The sequence below is a fragment of the Neolamprologus multifasciatus genome, chromosome 1 (assembly GCF_963576455.1).
Source record: "Neolamprologus multifasciatus chromosome 1, fNeoMul1.2, whole genome shotgun sequence".
In the NCBI taxonomy this organism is placed as follows: Eukaryota; Metazoa; Chordata; class Actinopteri; order Cichliformes; family Cichlidae; genus Neolamprologus; species Neolamprologus multifasciatus.
Genome location: NC_140439.1, coordinates 9,096,917 through 9,113,556, shown reverse-complemented (window position 1 = coordinate 9,113,556; position 16,640 = coordinate 9,096,917). Strand labels below are relative to the sequence as shown.

At 43.2% G+C, this 16,640-nt stretch overlaps 1 protein-coding gene across 3 annotated transcripts in view; it reads left to right on the top strand.

The window, feature by feature from the left end:
- The first annotated feature begins 374 nt into the window (after window positions 1–374).
- Window positions 375–16,640, top strand: part of kcnq1.1 (potassium voltage-gated channel, KQT-like subfamily, member 1.1) — a 45,469-nt gene continuing 29,203 nt past the window's right edge. For all 3 annotated transcript variants that reach the window (XM_085158456.1, XM_085158447.1, XM_085158437.1), the window contains exons 1-2: window positions 375–916; window positions 9,720–9,810. In XM_085158456.1, the coding sequence (XP_085014582.1) occupies window positions 555–916; window positions 9,720–9,810 (453 nt within the window). In that variant the 5' untranslated portion in view covers window positions 375–554. The remainder of the gene's footprint in view (window positions 917–9,719; window positions 9,811–16,640) is intronic.

Here is a 16,640-nt window from a genome sequence, read left to right as displayed (position 1 = left end):
ACAGTGGCAGTTTCATTAACGTCGTTATAAAGCCAACTCTACTTTTAATAGAAATGCGTGTCACTGTTTTGCATATATGAAACGCACCCCGTGCGTTATTCTGTTTGCATTTTCTGCAGAGATGGTTTAATCCAAAGCTCGTCGCGCGACTGTGATGGAGTTCGCCAGGTTCAGATTGTTTTAAGCAGTTCTGCATTACAGTAAATAGTCTGAACAGCTGGCGGCTCGCAGCGCACCGCCTGGCGACAGCTCTCCAAGCTGATAAGTGCCCTGAAAGTAGCAAGGGAGGGGAGGGGGGTTCCATTGAAGGCTGGGACTCGCCATATCCTCGACAACCCGGAGAGCTGTAAAGTTAAATTAAAGAAACCCCGCTGGTGATCTGGAGCATTAATAACTTAGTTTATGTTACAGTTTTATGTGCCTTGGTGCGATCGGGCGCGCAACAGAAGGTGAGCGCACATGGGCGAACATTTGTCCGTTTGAGTCAGTGACCGAAAAAAATAACTGTGAAAAAAAAAGTTAAGCCGGCGACAGAAGACTAACGGGAGGCTATAATGTCTGATTCTTCCGACCCTCGTCAGGAGAACACACGGAGGGGTTCTGGTTTGGCACGTGGAAAAAGACCACCGGATCTGGAGCTGTCAGAAATTACTTTTAGTGAGCCCGAAACAGGGACACCTGTGGGCAACAACACATTTTGTGAAAGGGACAAAATGCCAGAGGACGGGTGTACCCCCAACGATATACCTCCCGTTCACCTCCACCCTTATTTTTCTCATCCCCGGATGTCTGTGCGGATGTCGGTGTACAGCACCGGGGTTCGTCCAGTCCTCACCCGAACCTACATCCAAGGGCGCGTGTATAATTTTCTGGAAAGGCCGTCTGGCTGGAAATGCTTCGTGTATCACTTCACAGTGTGAGTGTTTTTATTTTCCTAATCACCCAGATCCACTGGGTATTCAAGGGCATAATTGCAACTCTAAGATCCTAATTAAACAGGGAGTTAATTGCTCATGTAGAGCCTTGGAAGTCCTCACTACAAAGAACTGTTAATCCTATGAATTTTATAAAGATGCTACATAGATATCGCAGCACAACCGGAGGTCCCATTAGGAACATTATATGGATATTTTAGTCTTACCGTGGCAGATTTAAAAAAATAGCATCTAATTCATCACAGACAAGAGAATCTTGGACAAAACAAGCCTTCACAGGAGGAGTATAGGAATATTATACAGATCTTTCATTTGGGAGACTATTTTCCCCAACACCAGTGGGCATTTAATTTTGCAGAACAGTTTGAGTGCAGCAAAGAGGTGTTTTGTATTCAGCAAGCCTCTGACAAGAGAACTTTAAAAACCAATTCAGCCCAGCAGGAAATGTTTCAGTGTTTTCCCTTCCTGACAGCATGATTGGTATGAAGGACTACCTTTTATAAAAACATAAAAGTGGGGTTTATCAAGTGTGGCTCAGGTTATATGGGATAAAGTACCACTGTCATGAAAATTGGAAAACTTAGTCTTTCTTGGCAAATGAAATGTTGTTACTGAGGATAAATACTGTACACCACTGATATCATGCTGTCTTTGTGTTTCTTTCTTTCTTTTTCTAAGTGTAACCCATGTCCAGTAAACTCACAGTCTGATATATCCAAGATGGAGAGTTCAGGCCCAGGTTTAGGAATGTGGGATATGATCTCCGAGCACAACCCCACCGTGTGCTGTCTGTCCCCACTTGCTGGCACTGATAGCAGGCAGCTAAACTTGGCAGCATGTGTGCTTTAGAGGAGGTAGTGGCCCTGTCTGGCAGTGCCACCCGGTGACCCTGTGGTGTCGGAGGTGATGCAGGGGAACTCGGCCTGTCAGAGCGGCTTAGTCTCAGCGGCTCAAAGGGAGCAAAGGCAAACACAGTGCAACTCAAACATGTTAAAACATTACTGAGAATGAGTTGACACTGTAAAGTTAGTACTGTACAATTACAGGAAAATCTTGCAATGGTATCTCAAGAAGGCAAAATCACAGGGGTTTGATGAGATTAGGTTACAGGTGCAGGTGATCATTTTGGAAAACTGGGTTACGAGGTTTCCTCTCTCCTGACATTTTTTTTTTCAAATTGAGAAATTCTTATTTGTTGGGGTTTTTTTTGTTGTTGTCTGGGTTTTCTTTTTGCATGTAAAAGAAAAGATGTAAAAGTAAATGCAGGGCATCATAATACTCTGGGGATCACTGCGAGAGTCACACTGTACTTTGTATTCTGAAATTTGTACTAAATATAGTGATGTGCAAGCAGAATAATCACTTTCACCTTTCTAACTGTGTCCCTGTTAGCAGTGTACATGGTCAAAGGTAAACAAAGGAGAAACTGCCACGATTGGGAGATGGAGGGAGTCTTTTTTTCAGGACATAAAGGCAATTCGATGGCACCCTTTAATGGCAAGAATATTCTCAGTGCCGCACATACAGATTCAGCTTTTTGAAAAATGGAGTACATTTGAAGATATTCAAAACGATTAGATTAAATTAGATCATTAGGTTTAATTTGGTGGCGTATTGTTGTGCATTTAAGACGGAGCTTTATTGCTACTATGAGAGCAGCAGGTGCTTGCTGTAAGTATGGTGTGTAACCATGCAGCAGGTTTTTAGTGTCAGCTTAGTACCTTGTTTTGCAAATGTTTGAGTGGGAGAAAGGCAGTTAGGAACAAGTACCGCCTTATCACTGCCCCAGAACTCAAACACCAGAATGACCCAAAGCCTTATCAGAAGCGCGTGTGTGTGTGTGTGTGTGTGTGTGTGTGTGTGTGTGTGTGTGTGTGTGTGTGTGTGTGTGTGTGCGCACGCGCAGGTGAATGCATATGTAAGTCAGTTTAGTGATATAGCATGCTTTAAGGGTCTGAGGAATGTTTCATTATGTTTAAAAAGAAAGGGCCCATGCATTTTCTTTGAAATGATCATCAAATATACTTAGCTATTGGAAAGAAAGCCTTGCTCCAGATATTGCTTTTCTTGTAGCACCACATTTAAAATGAGTCTTCAGTGCCACAGTAAACTCAGCATTGTGTTATGAAGCCATTCCACATGCTGGTGATGGATCAATCAACTGGGAAATGAAGAGAAAAATCAAATGAAAAGTGTTTGTTTTTTCAGACTAACAATCGGAGGATGTTCAGTCAAAGACAACTTTAATAAGAAGATTTAATAAGAAGAGACATCAAGTTATTCTTTTCAATTAAGCAAATTTTTTCCCCTCCATTTTAGATGGAGCTAAGAGCTAAGTTACCCAGTGAAGCACATACACAAGACTACCCATCATCTAGGAGCTGGTATCTCTGAACTATTAACCCTAACCCCATATTGGCCAAAGTTTTGGCTGTGTTTTCTTTATAGTTTTTCTTTTTCTTTTGATTGATTTATCTCTGTTTTATTGCGGGGGGTTTCATGGTACGTGACGGCTGAATGAAAGAGCTAGTTATATGGTCAGCAGCATTGCTACTCTTATCCTGTCCCCCACTTTGTCTCCACACTCGCTGCACAACAGACTGCAAGTGAATCTGTCCATCAATAATAGATAGGAGCAAAGCTTTGAGCTTTTGTTTAGAGTTCAGTGGTGCCTATGTAGCTTAGCCGATGTATTATTTTGTCCGTTGCTACACCAAGCCCACGGGTGCCAGACAGCAACACAGAGCCTGTATTATCTATAGGCCTGGAGGTCAAGGAAGTGAAATATGATGGTGCAGTTATAGTGGAGAGGGACTGACAAGTTAGATAGTCTCAGATGAATATAAAGCAAAGCAGAAGTGTATGCTCAGCATACCGAGTGTGTATGTTTACAGGGATTTCAAACGCTCTGAAATAATTTAAGCGGCGCTTCACTGACAAATTACAACCATTAGCATAACAGAGTGTATGGTTTGGAAAGTTTGATGTTCAGCTGTGTTTCTTTTGATCTTCTCTTTAACTGCCTCTGTCACATATTAGCATAAAGTTTGACAAATTACACTATGTTCTTACCGGTGAACATTTGGACTTTTTTCGTGTAATGTGGCTCGCTCTTCCTCGATGTATTTACTTCCATTTTTACAGGCAGCAGTCTGAAGATGTCGTTTTGAAGAGTAAGCTTACTGTGCTGCATTATCTACTTGTTCGGTCCTTTCAGACAAGACAAGCTGCTTTAGCTGTGTTATGCACCAGCCCTGAGCAGGTTTCTCCTCAGTCTTTTATCTGTGTTGACGTGTGGCGTGCACATTCATGCCTGTGTGTGTGTGTGTCTGTGTTTAAGCTAAACACAGACACACACAGAGGGGGTTATTTCGATTCCTGGCCAGTCTTCAATGAACTGAAGCTGTAGCGTGTGGCGATAACACTGACTGGAAACTGTAACTCTCCATATGTAAAGTTTCCATACAGGAGTGTTTTCACGTTGGAACAAGACAATGAATATTTAGGGCTGTGGTGGCTTTGGAGGTGATGGGGTGAGTTCATGTAGCTTCAGGTTTCACTTGCCACTAAAGCTGCAGTGTCCCTGATATGAGTCTGGACTGTACTTAGTGCCAATTTTGGCACCTAAAGTAGATTAGACTAATGAAATTGTTGGGTTTTTTTCCTTTTCTTTATTTTCTTGTTGGTAGTTTTATTTTACATTTTTCAATCATCTAAGCATTTTACAGCTCCAGCTGTACAGTTAAATTAGTTACAGCTGTCATTCTTATATAGCCGGGAGTATAGAAACAACTGAGGTGTTGTTTCTCTCACACATACGTACACACACATACACAGTGTCTATGTGTGCACTGCAGTGATACAACAGATGGACTCTCTGCAGTAAATGTAGTTAGCATTGTAATTTCCAAACTCTACAGCATTATAGCTGCTAAAGGTTCTCTCTGCCGAAGAGCAGCAACTCATTTAGAAGAAGACTCACTTATTCACAGATGTTGTCACCCAGGTCAGCGTTGGTAATGTTATACAGTGATATTTCCTTAGTAAAGAAGAGAAATTTCAGTGGGGTCCTGCAATTAATCCTGGAACTTGGAGCTACGTGAAGGTTAATCAGCTGAAAGTAACGTCATCCAAATAACCTGATAATGTTATCTCTCTAAATGTCACAGGACTAGCTGCATGTTTGCAGGTTGTCTCGGTTTTGGTTTAATTTGTAGATTAGGTAGCTCATATGTCACTTTCATCCAAGTGGTAACTTCAAACAGAATTACTCTTAGCCCTCCTCCTCCTCTGAAAGAAACACTTGCTACATTTGCAGTTTGCCTTAAATAAATAATTAAATCAAACTTTAGTTATATAAAAAGCACATTTTTTTAAGTGATTATTCATGTTGTTTTCCGTGTGAAGAACAGGTAATTATTCACTATAATTCTGTTGCTGTTTGGTTAAGTAACATACTCATATCCACTTGTAAATCTGCTTTTCCCAAAAGAAACAAAAGTCACACATAATCTAGTGTTCTTTAACATGTTTACAATGTAAATATGTGCAAAGCTTTTTTGTTTTATTGGGGTTTTTTGATCAGTGAGGTATCATTCAGGTATAACCTAACTCACTGGATCAAGCAGTTTTGAGTTTACACACACGTTAGCAGAAAGCCCATTTTAAGATGTATCTTAAGCAGTGTTGGGTAAGTTACTTTAAAATAGTAACTTAGTTACATTACTAGTTACTTCTATCAAAAGTAACTCAGTTACTTCAAGTTACTCGTTACTTTCAAAGTAACTAGTTACTAGGGAAAGTAACTTTGGTTTTACTCAGAATTCTCTTGTTAATGTGTTGCTTCCATAACTTTGCCAGTCTTCTAGCTTGCTTACTTGCCACAAGTGCACTGTGCCACCTACCAATAGAAAGGAAAAGATAATGTGCATATTTCCACGAGAGAATGCCATGATTCTAGCCTACGTCACAGCGTCATGTGCGCCTTTTACATCCAACACAAAAACTGCAGTCGTGGTGCTTTGATTGTACTCAGAACTCGGAAATTCTGCCTTCTGAATAGGAAGATGTAGGCAACACCAGACTGCAGATGAGCTGCATACAGAGCTGGACTGGGACAGAAAATCGGCCTGGGCATTTTGACTTGAGACTGGCCCGCCATTATAGGAAAAATCATAAAGCCTTTGAATGAAAACAAACGCTGTTGTGACAGTGATGTTCACTGTTTTGATGGTATATATGCACCAATCTATCAATCGTTTGTTGTAAGATTCAGATAATTATTTTTTAAAAGCCAGACATTTTAAATGAGAATAAGAAAGAAAAGTATTTCCTTGTGCCCCCTCTCCCTGTTAATGCCCTACCTGGCCCCCCTGGCAAACCTTTGCTAGACCCGCCCCTGCACAGTTACCAGCTGTCAGCTACTTAGAAAAGGATCCTGGTGTTATTTGTCTCTCAGAAACAGTTCATAACTTCCCTTCAACTCATTCATGTCACCTAAAAGGTAAACCTGTTTCTCCATCACCTGTTCAGCTCTGATGATTCAGTAAGGACATCTCCTGGTTTCATCTTCATGTTTCCCTCTCACCAGATAACCAAACCGATATCATGACCAGCAGCTTTTTTACAGCTGTGGCTCCAGCAAACATCAGCTGATACTAGAAATTAATATTAAATAAATTCTAACAACAGCTGATCAAGCTTAAACGTGCTGCTGTTGTTTAGCGCGACATCGGCTGGTTTCCTCTTTCTGGCGCAAAGTGGGTGATAAACAAACAAGAGAGACGATCAGCTGATCATTGATCAGTTTTCATGATTGAAGTAGAAACGGGAGAGGGAGGGGGGAGAATGAGAGAAGAAGAGGCAGCTGTGCAGCAAAGACACAGAATAACTCCAGCTTTGTGCCTTTTTCATTGTAGCTGAATTACGGGACAAATTGTTCCTTTTCACCTCAATAAGAAACGCGTAATATTTTCTCTGAATACCAGACGGGACGGTTGGCAACTCTAATAACTTATGAACAAAATAAAGTTCAACATCATTAACTTCATAGCACCCACCCAGCTGTATAGAAACTCCGTCATGCTAGCTAGTACGCAGTACGGAAAAAGTCAGAATAACGAAAATAAACTCCACCTAAACTTGGTTTATATCTGACCCAGATAGACTGCAGGTCATAACTTCTTACCTGAAGTTCAGTTCACACTTGGACCGGCGGCCGCCTCGGGTCTCTTTTCCTTCTGCGTCCCCTTTCCCTCATCCACCTGCTGCCTCCACCACTTGCTAATGTTACAGAATCTGTGGAAACTCCGCGATAGCCACCACACAAAGTAACGAGTAACGACCGTATCTAAATCCCAGTAACGACTAACGCGTTCCTGATTTTGGCATAATAACTAGTTACCGTGCTCGTTACCACAATAATAACGTAGTTACTGTAACGCGTTACTTAATAACGCGTTAGTCCCAACACTGATCTTAAGGCACTCTCTTACTTGCAGCCTGTCACAAAAGAACATATAATTCTTTACTTGAATCTAAAATAAATAAATAAATAAAAAGCCAAGAACAGCACAGTTTGACAGGCATAAAATAGCGTTTTTGTAACAACAGGGTGATTCCCAAAGAGCTATTGGCCAAAATCTTGACATATCTCAGCATTGTGTACAGAGTGTCCTTCAAAAAATCAAAGGAAACTGGGCAAGTGGAGGACAAAAGAAGAGGCAGCCCTCAAAGAAACTATCTGCAACAGATGAACATTATAAGAAAGTCGTGTACTTGGAAAAATTGAGAAAAAAAAATCTAGCAATGACCTGACACAGGACCTGAGAGATGTATCTGGCCCTTCATTTGATCCAGCTACTGTTCACTGAAGCCTCATCAGAAATAGTCTCATTGGGAAAGCAGCTGTCAAGGAGCTATTCTTAAAGAAAGAAAACAGGGAGAAAAGGCTGAGGTACACGAAAACTGGACTGAAAATCAGTGGCGATAGGGCTTAAGGAGGGATGAACACTATCGGTCATGGATAGGCTTCCTCAGAGCCCAGAGCTAAACAATACTTGAAGCAGTGTTGGGTTGTCTTGAGAGAGAATGGAACAAAAGGCACCCAACGTCCAAAGAATAGCTTTGAATGTCCTTCAAGAAGCCTGGAGAGGTATTCCTGAACACTAAGAAATTGCAAGAAAACTTGCTTAAGAGAGTTCAGGCTGTGTTTAAGATTAAAGGTAATCATAACTCTATTGACTTCAAGGCTTGTTAGAATTGTACAAACTCTGTTTTTCCCATTTATGTTTGCAGATACACAGCAATACATTTGTTTCTGGGTTAGTCAAAGTTTTCTTCTGTCTGACGGCAAAAACACTGACATTGAAACAAGAATCCATTCAAAAGTTTTGCCCTTTATCAGCAACATTCCATTCCCAAGGTAACGGAAATGAAAAGCCAATCATTTTAACCTTGGCCCTCCTGGCAACTTTTCGGCGAAGTATCGCATGACAGTTCTGTTAAGCTGCCAAAGTGTGAGTACACTGCTCGGTAACACGGCCGTGGCATCACTGGTGACATCATACTGAAGTGAAAGAGGACAGTAAAATACTATCTTAACTGTGGTGTCATATGGGATCAGAGATATGACTAGAAACTGTGTTTAACTCTGGTTCTCAGCAATGCACCCTGTGATTTAAAAGTAGATCATATGTGATGAGCAGCTGTTGAATTATTGGCTAAAGAATTGCAATGCTTAACACTAGCATTACTTGAGCTCTGTAAGCTGAGGTTACTGCAGTACTGCAATGATAAAAATTTAAAACACGAACGTCTGTCTTATTGGACTGAAGCACATGTGAGAAGGTTATGGGTTTGAAAATGGTTTATCACTTATATTACAGTTAGTCCTGCTTTTCCACCTTCCTTTAATGTCGTCAAATTAAACAAAACCTTTCCCTTTGACTTTTATGAACAGCAGAGGGAAAAAATCAATAAAATTGATGTTATGTTACAAGGTACTGTGTAGACTTTTTAAATAATGTCTGCTCTTTGCTTTCAAATAACAGAAACATTGTTAGAATTTAATCTCAAGGTCACATGGGTAGTAGGTTTTTGGTGTAGTATCACAGCAGTTTAAAGCTTTATATCAACAATATATATTACTCAAGTAGTATGAGGAGTTTCAGACATCTCATTGTTTCTGCATTTGAAATGCTTGTGACCTTGAGAGGGATAAGGAGAATGTTAAAGAGCAATTTCATGTTTGTTGATACTGCTTGTGTGTTGTGTGCAAACCAGTGTTCTTATTATTTGACAAGTTTATCATGTGCTTTGCATTCATATGGTTGAGTTCAAAAGGTTCCTACTATTTCCTCCAGAGGGCTGTCCTTGAATGTTTTCTCAGATTCAATCAAATACTTTTCATGGTAAAAATACAACATAATGCCATGCTGTCTGGAACCTTCTTTTTTTTGTAAGGTTGTTCAGAAGCTTAAACCCAAAGCAGACACCAAAGCTGACTGAATTTTTCAGCTTAAATCAAAGTGTGAACTGCTGACATAAATATGAGGTGAGGTATTGAAAAATGGAGTGAGGGTTTTGCAGTTACATGTCTTGACTGACAATTTATGCAAACTTTTGACTTAGGGAAAATAAAACTGATTGATAGTGATGATCCATTTGGCTAGTAGTATGCAATTGGATGTTATAAAATTGATGGTGCTATGTATGAACTGTATTGCAAAACTTCATAAAACCTTTTAATCAAGATTAATATATGTTCTCTTTCATTCTCTGCAGATTTCTGATAGTTTTGGCCTGTTTGATCCTCAGTGTTCTCTCTACCATTCATCAGTACCAGGCCCTGGCGCATACAACACTCTTCTGGGTGGTGAGTGTTCAATTTTAAAATCAAGAAAAGGAACAACTGAGATTTTCTTAAAGAACACTGGTTTGTGCCTGGTTTGTTGTTATTTGGGTTTTTTCTTGTATATAGAGCTGTACATAGTGTGGACAACAAATTTTACAATAGCTTTAATATTTCATCCAGAAGGTATCCCTGTCCGACGCTGGAACCGCCTCAACTGTTTAGACAAACAGTGGCTTTACTCTGAGCTCCTCCAAAATGACCAAGCGTCTCACCCTATCTCCAAGCAATAGTCAAGACATCCGATTCTTGTATCTCAGATATTATTCTTTTGGTCACTGCTCACAGCTTATGCCCATAGGCAAGGATAGGAATGTTACCAAGTAGATGAGTTAAAGTATCTCTGTGTAGACTGTGTAGACATTAACATCTTTAAATATACCTTGTCATTATATAAAATTTTAGTGATACTGACAAGAAATTTTCATAATTACGTGACATTTTTTTATATTGTGTCTGTTTATGTAAAAGCAAAAAAGGTCCTTTAGTAGCCATTGTGATTATGACAATAGAGACAGACTGAGTCAGATACTGTATTCTGCAGGTGATTAGTTGTTTGCTGTTCTTTTCCCTTTTATCAGTTAATGTTTATTTCATCTAACCATGACCATTCCATGACCTTAGCTTAGAGTGAGGCCTATAAATAATGCAGCATTCTCATGCTGTAATCTCCTCTGAAGTGCTGAAGGCTCAGTTACCACCTTTTAATACATAATCAAACCAAACAGGACACAGTGACTGAAGATACCACGGGGGAAGAAAGAATTAATACTATGGATTCCAAAAAAAGATCTGTTTGCACATAATCATAAAGAAGGTGTTTGCTAGATGCTCAGTGACCCAGCGAGTACTAGAGGGACTACTCTCTCTAGAGGTACCAAAGTTTATGACATAAAAACAATCTGATTTTGTTCCCGATGGTCTGCTATAAGCTTCAAGTAGGCATACAAGGAATAAAAAAGGAGTCACTGTGGAACAGGAGGTCCTGCTACCATACCTCATGTTGTGCTATAATAACCACACACATCCACAGGTACAGTCACGGCCACAATTCACATTTCATTTGACAACAGAAACAAGTCATGGGGATCATAAGCAGGGGGCTACGAAACAGGTTTGCAATTATTTTATGAATATATTGTTTGGTGTATTGAATTCACTGACAGTTTCCAAGGTCCTCGTGTCAAATCTGCTGTGCCGTATGACCACACAAACTACCAAATACAAGTCACGACAACACTTTCAAGCAATTGCAGACAGTATCGGGATCTTCATGCTTGATGGTTGCAGTGATCCACGAAAGGTAGCAATGTGCGAGTACAAGATAAGGAAAAGAAGACAGTTCAAAAAGATGTATGGATATTTTTTTTAAGGTTGTAGACTTACTTGTTAGGCTGTAAAGATATGCAGGGTGCGTTTGCCAAGAAATGCTGAATCTAAACTGGTTTTGTGTATTTTTAATTATCCTGATCAGCAGTCTGTGACCCACTTGTTTCTGAAAGACGGAAGAAGTGTGACAGAGGTTTAAAAGAATCCAAATCAAAAGCAAGATTCACCTCTTTTTTTCACAGCCTGTCCTCCCTTTTGAGTCTCCTCATCCGATCTTTTATATGACTTCTATCATCTGCTCGGCACCTTTGTTTTGTCTCTTTGTGTTGGCCTACGTAACACAAACAAGCCCAATTGGGATACAGAAGGCTTCTGTTCTTTGCTAAACAGCTATCTTTAAATCAGTTTTTAAAAATGATGATGGTGCAATTAACAGTGACCGAGTTACGATGTATATTTTGATTTCGCCTGTGCGATGTGATACGTGGATAAAGCACTGTCTAAATGTCAGTGTCACAGTTCAGCTGGTCGCTGATCAGCTGTTTCGCTCTCTCTCTAGTTCTCTCTCTCTCTCTCTCTCTCTCTCTCTCTCTCTTTCTCTCTCTCTCTCTCTCTCGCCAGGGCGGAACTCATTATGGGTTCACGCCCTTGGCCTCCGGCGGAGGTATGGCAAGTGGAATGGGAAAACGGGACAGGAATTATGAAGACGAGGGTGAGCAACCCATGCAAATAGGACGCTCCAGATTAACGCCGGAAGAGCGACAACAGCGTTGGAGAGCTGGTGAATGCTTCTACTGCAGCCGTAAGTGCCATATGGCCGTTTACTGTCCTGACCAGCCAAAAGACTGTGCCCGCCAGTAGAGGGGAGAGTACGGGTGGGCGAGGTTTCCTGTTCACAATCTCCTCCTCGCTTGATGCTTGCGGCTAAACTAATGGTTCGTTCTGTTTCTCACCCACTCCACGCACTAATTGATTCAGGTGCAGAGCAGAATTTCATTGATGAGTCCCTCGCTCAAGAATTAAAACTAAACACTAAACCACTGCCACACTCACTCCAAGTTACCGCCCTCAGTGGGCAGCGTCTCCCGGATATCACCCACATTACTGAGCCAATATCATTAACCCTCTCTGGTAATCATTCTGAGACGTTGCAGTTATTTGTGTTTAAGGCTCCTCTCACACCACTAGTCTTAGGGTTCCCCTGGTTACGTCAACACAACCCAGTCCTGGATTGGAGGAAGTAAAGCATTCTAGGGTGGGGAGAAGAATGTCATATGTCTTGTCTAAAAGCCGCAACTCCACCCGCAAACCCTCAGAGTAACCCCCCACCATCAGAGTCACCCGATCTCTCGTCTGTGCCCTCAGTCTATCACGATCTTAAGCAGGTTTTTTGTAAAGATAGAGCACGTTCTCTTTCCCCTCACCGGCCGTACGACTGCGGAATTGATCTTCTCCCAGGCGCCCCATTTCCTACCAGCCGATTATACAGTCTTTCACAGCCTGAACGGGACAGCATGGAAAAGTACATTAACGAGTCGCTCGCTGCAGGTCTGATTCGCCCGTCATCATCCCCTGTTGCGGCAGGGTTCTTTTTTGTTGCTAAGAAGGACAAGAGCTTACGGCCGTGCATAGATTATCAAGGCCTCAACAATATCACCACCAAAAACAAATACCCACTACCACTACTGATATCACCCTATGAACTGCTCCAAGGGGCCACAGTTTTTACAAAGCTGGATCTGTGTAACGCGTATCATCTGGTTAGGATACGAGAGGGGGACGAATGGAAGACAGCTTTTAACACACACTTAGGCCATTTTGAGTACCTCGTTATGCCGTTTGGTCTAGCCAATGCCCCAGCTGTGTTCCAGGCCTTTGTCAACGACATGCTCCAAGACGTCCTTAACCACTTTGTGTTCATCTAACTTGACGACATTCTCATCTATTCACGCGCCGTCTCTGAACACGAACGTCCGGCTGGTTTTGCAACGTCTTCTCGAGAACCGTCTCTTCATGAAAGGTGAGAAGTGTGAATTTCATGTGACCACTGTTTCATTCCTGGGCTACATCATTGAACAGGGTAATCTCAGGCCCGACCCAGCTAAGGTCCAAGCTGTCATTAATTGGCCCGTCCCAACAAACCGCAAGCAACTTCCTGGGTTTTGCTAATTTCTACAGACGTTTCATCCGTGACTACAGTAAGCTTGCTCTCCCACTAACTCGTCTCACATCTCCCAAGGTTCCCTTCTGCTGGGAGGAGTCAGCACAAAGGGATTTCCGCCTCCTGAAGGCTCGTTTCTCCTCCGCACCCATCCTGGTTCAACCTGACCTCGGCCTGCAGTTTGTCGTGGAGGTGGATGCCTCGGACACAGGGGTGGGGGCCATTCTAGCCCAGCAACAGAAGGGTAAGCTCCATCCTTGTGCCTTCTACTCTCGCCGTCTCTCATCTGCTGAACAAAATTATGACGTTGGGGACAGGGAACTGTTAGCCATTAAGCTCGCCCTAGAGGAATGGCGACCCTGGTGGAGGGCGCTGCCCAGCCCTTTGTAGTTTGGACAGACCATAAAAATTTGGAATATATCCGGTCAGCAAAGCGGCTTAATGCCCACCAGGCTAGGTGGGCCCTGTTTTTCACAAGATTTCGGTTTACTATAACCTACAGGCCAGGTTCCCGCAACACCAAACCCGACGCTCTCTCTCGTCAATTCACTGCCTCTGAGGAGACTGCTCGAGACTCTCCCATCATTCCCCCCTCGTGTGTCATTGGGGGCCTGACGTGGGAGGTTGAATCAGCCATTAGGGAGGCCCAACGAACAGAACCAGACCCAGGAACTGGTCCTCCTGGACTACTCTTTGTGTCCTCCTCTGTCCGGTCACAGGTGCTACACTGGGCACACACAGCAAAATTCACCTGCCACCCAGGGGTCCACCGCACTGTCTCACTCCTTCAGCACTTCGCTTGGTGGCCCTCCCTTATCAAGGATGTCCGTGAGTACATAGCAGCCTGTCCAGTCTGCGCTCAGAACAAAGGTGTTAATCAGCCATCCTCTGGTCTCCTTCAGCCCCTGCCTACGCCAAGCCGCCCCTGGTCCCACATCGCTGTCGATTTCGTCACGGGCTTGCGAAATTCGTCAGGTAACTCTGTCATTCTATCATTGATCGTTTTTCTGAAGCAGCTCACTTTGTTGCCCTTCCCAAGCTTCCCACGGCCCTGGAAACTGCCCAGCTCCTGACGAACCACGTCTTCCGTCTCCATGGAATTCCGGTGGATATAGTCTCGGACAGGGATCCGCCTCGCGTGTGGAAGGAGTTCTGTTCCTCCCTGGGAGCTCAGGTCAGTCTTTCCTCTGGCTTTCACCTGCAGACTAATGGTCAAACGGAGTGAGCCAATCAGGAGCTTGAGGCGGCCCTCCGATGCGTGGCGTCCACCCATCAGACCACCTGGAGCAAGCAGCTCCCTTGGATTGAGTACGCCCACAATAGCCTCACCTCCTCGGCCACCGGAGTGTCCCCTTATGAGGCGTCTCTGGGTTTCCAACCAACTCTGTTTCCGGCTGTAGAGGGTGAGCATTTCGTACCTTCTGTCCAGCAGCACATCCAGAGGTGTCGGCGCGCTTGGAGGACCACACGGGCTGCCCTTCTCCATACGGCTGAGCGGAACAAGCGCCTGGCGGTTTATGCACCCGGACAAAAGGTTTGGCTGTCGACCAGATTCATTCCGCTTAGAGCTGAGTCTAAGAAACTGTCTCCTACCTTTATTGGTCCCTTTGTGATTGACTCTCTGGTGAACCCGGTGTCGGTCCGTCTTAAGCTACCCCGGAACATGCGGATCCACAATGTCTTTCACGTCTCTCAAGTGAAGCCCTGTCTTTCCAGCCCCCTGTGCCCTCCTTCCAGGCCCCCTCTGCCCGCCCAGGTCATCGATGGCCATCTGGCCTTCACCATCTCGCGCATCATGGATGTCAGGTGCAGGGGGCGTGGTTTGCAGTACCTGGTGGATTGGGAGGGCTACGGAATGGAGGAGCGGTCTTGGATCCCACGTGCGGCCCTTCTGGACAGGAACATGTGGGCGTTCCATGACGCTCATCCTGAGAAGCCTGGGGGTCGCGGGGAGGCTCCCGTTGGGGGGGAGGGGGGTACTGTCACGGCCTGGAGGTTCAGCTGGTTGCTGATTCCCCCCCAGGGCGGAACTCGTTATGGGTTCACGGCCTCGGAGGAGGAAACAAATGTGCCTCATCAGTATGGATGGCATTTAAGCCAGGAAGCAACGGCTGTTCTTTGCTGGATCGTTGTGAGAATCTCGTCAGTGAAAGTTGAGCGTCTAGCAAATGCTTTTCCATGTAGTTGTGTGTTTGGACTCTAACGAGCATTTCTTTGTGTGCAGACCCTCTGGACTGTTTTCCCTGGTGTTCCCTGAGTGACGAGTGTCCGAGTGGATTCGTGTTTGGAGAGAGACAAGAGTGTTCACCTGGATTTCCCCCGGAGCCCTGCCCCTCTCACCTTTGTATATAGCACTGCCCCACACCTTTTGTATATACACTCATTGGACATTGTTCATTAATAAATTCTCTTGTGTGCATCAATCCCTGACGTCCAGTGCGTGAGTCCACCTTGTACACCGTGACAGTCAGAGTAAACAGATGTTTCATTTTGACCAGTTTGTTGTTTTGAAACCCCAAATGTCAGTGTGTGCTGTTTAAAAAAAAAAAAAATCTATTTCATTTATTGATGGCCCTGACCGCTGCATTACAAAAAACACAACAACAAAAAACATTTTAGGGACAGTTTTTCTCATACTATATAAGTGACTTTTCTACAAACAATTTCAGTGTGTCCCGCTGGCCTAAGAGGGCAAAAGCGCCTCCTCTAAAATCAATAGTAAATGAGATAAACTTAACCCCGAGACACCAGCTGCTGAGCACAGAGGAGCTGTCTGGGTGATGAGTGAGTCACTCAAGCTTGGATAAAAGAACCTAAAGAAAGGATAAAAAGGATTTTGAGGAGGACTGGAGCGTGCCACATGTGACAAGTTCACCTTGGCCTGAGGATAATGGGATAAAATAGTCATGGTGGGTCATGAGCCGGCACATCTCAAATCCTACAGGTTTATTTTCTGCTTCATATACAGGGCTGCTGTGCGTTCTTCTGTTTAAAAGTCAGACTTGTAATTTAGAAAAGAAACCAAAAAAGTCTGAAAGTCTTTTATTAATAAATACTATGGTATCATCAAATATACATGCATTTTATTGCAACCTGTTTTTCTGCCTTAGGTTCACCCTCTGGAGATATTTAATCTTCTTATTCTTCTCTTCTACACAGATAATGAATAATTAATATTTGCTGCTAAAATCTCAAACATTCATCTCTTCCATCCTGCATCCCTGAGGGATTGTTTTGTACTTTGTGCTTTCTAGTTTAGAGATTTGCTCTGACCCTGCTACTCTTTCATTCTTTCCTTCCCCAC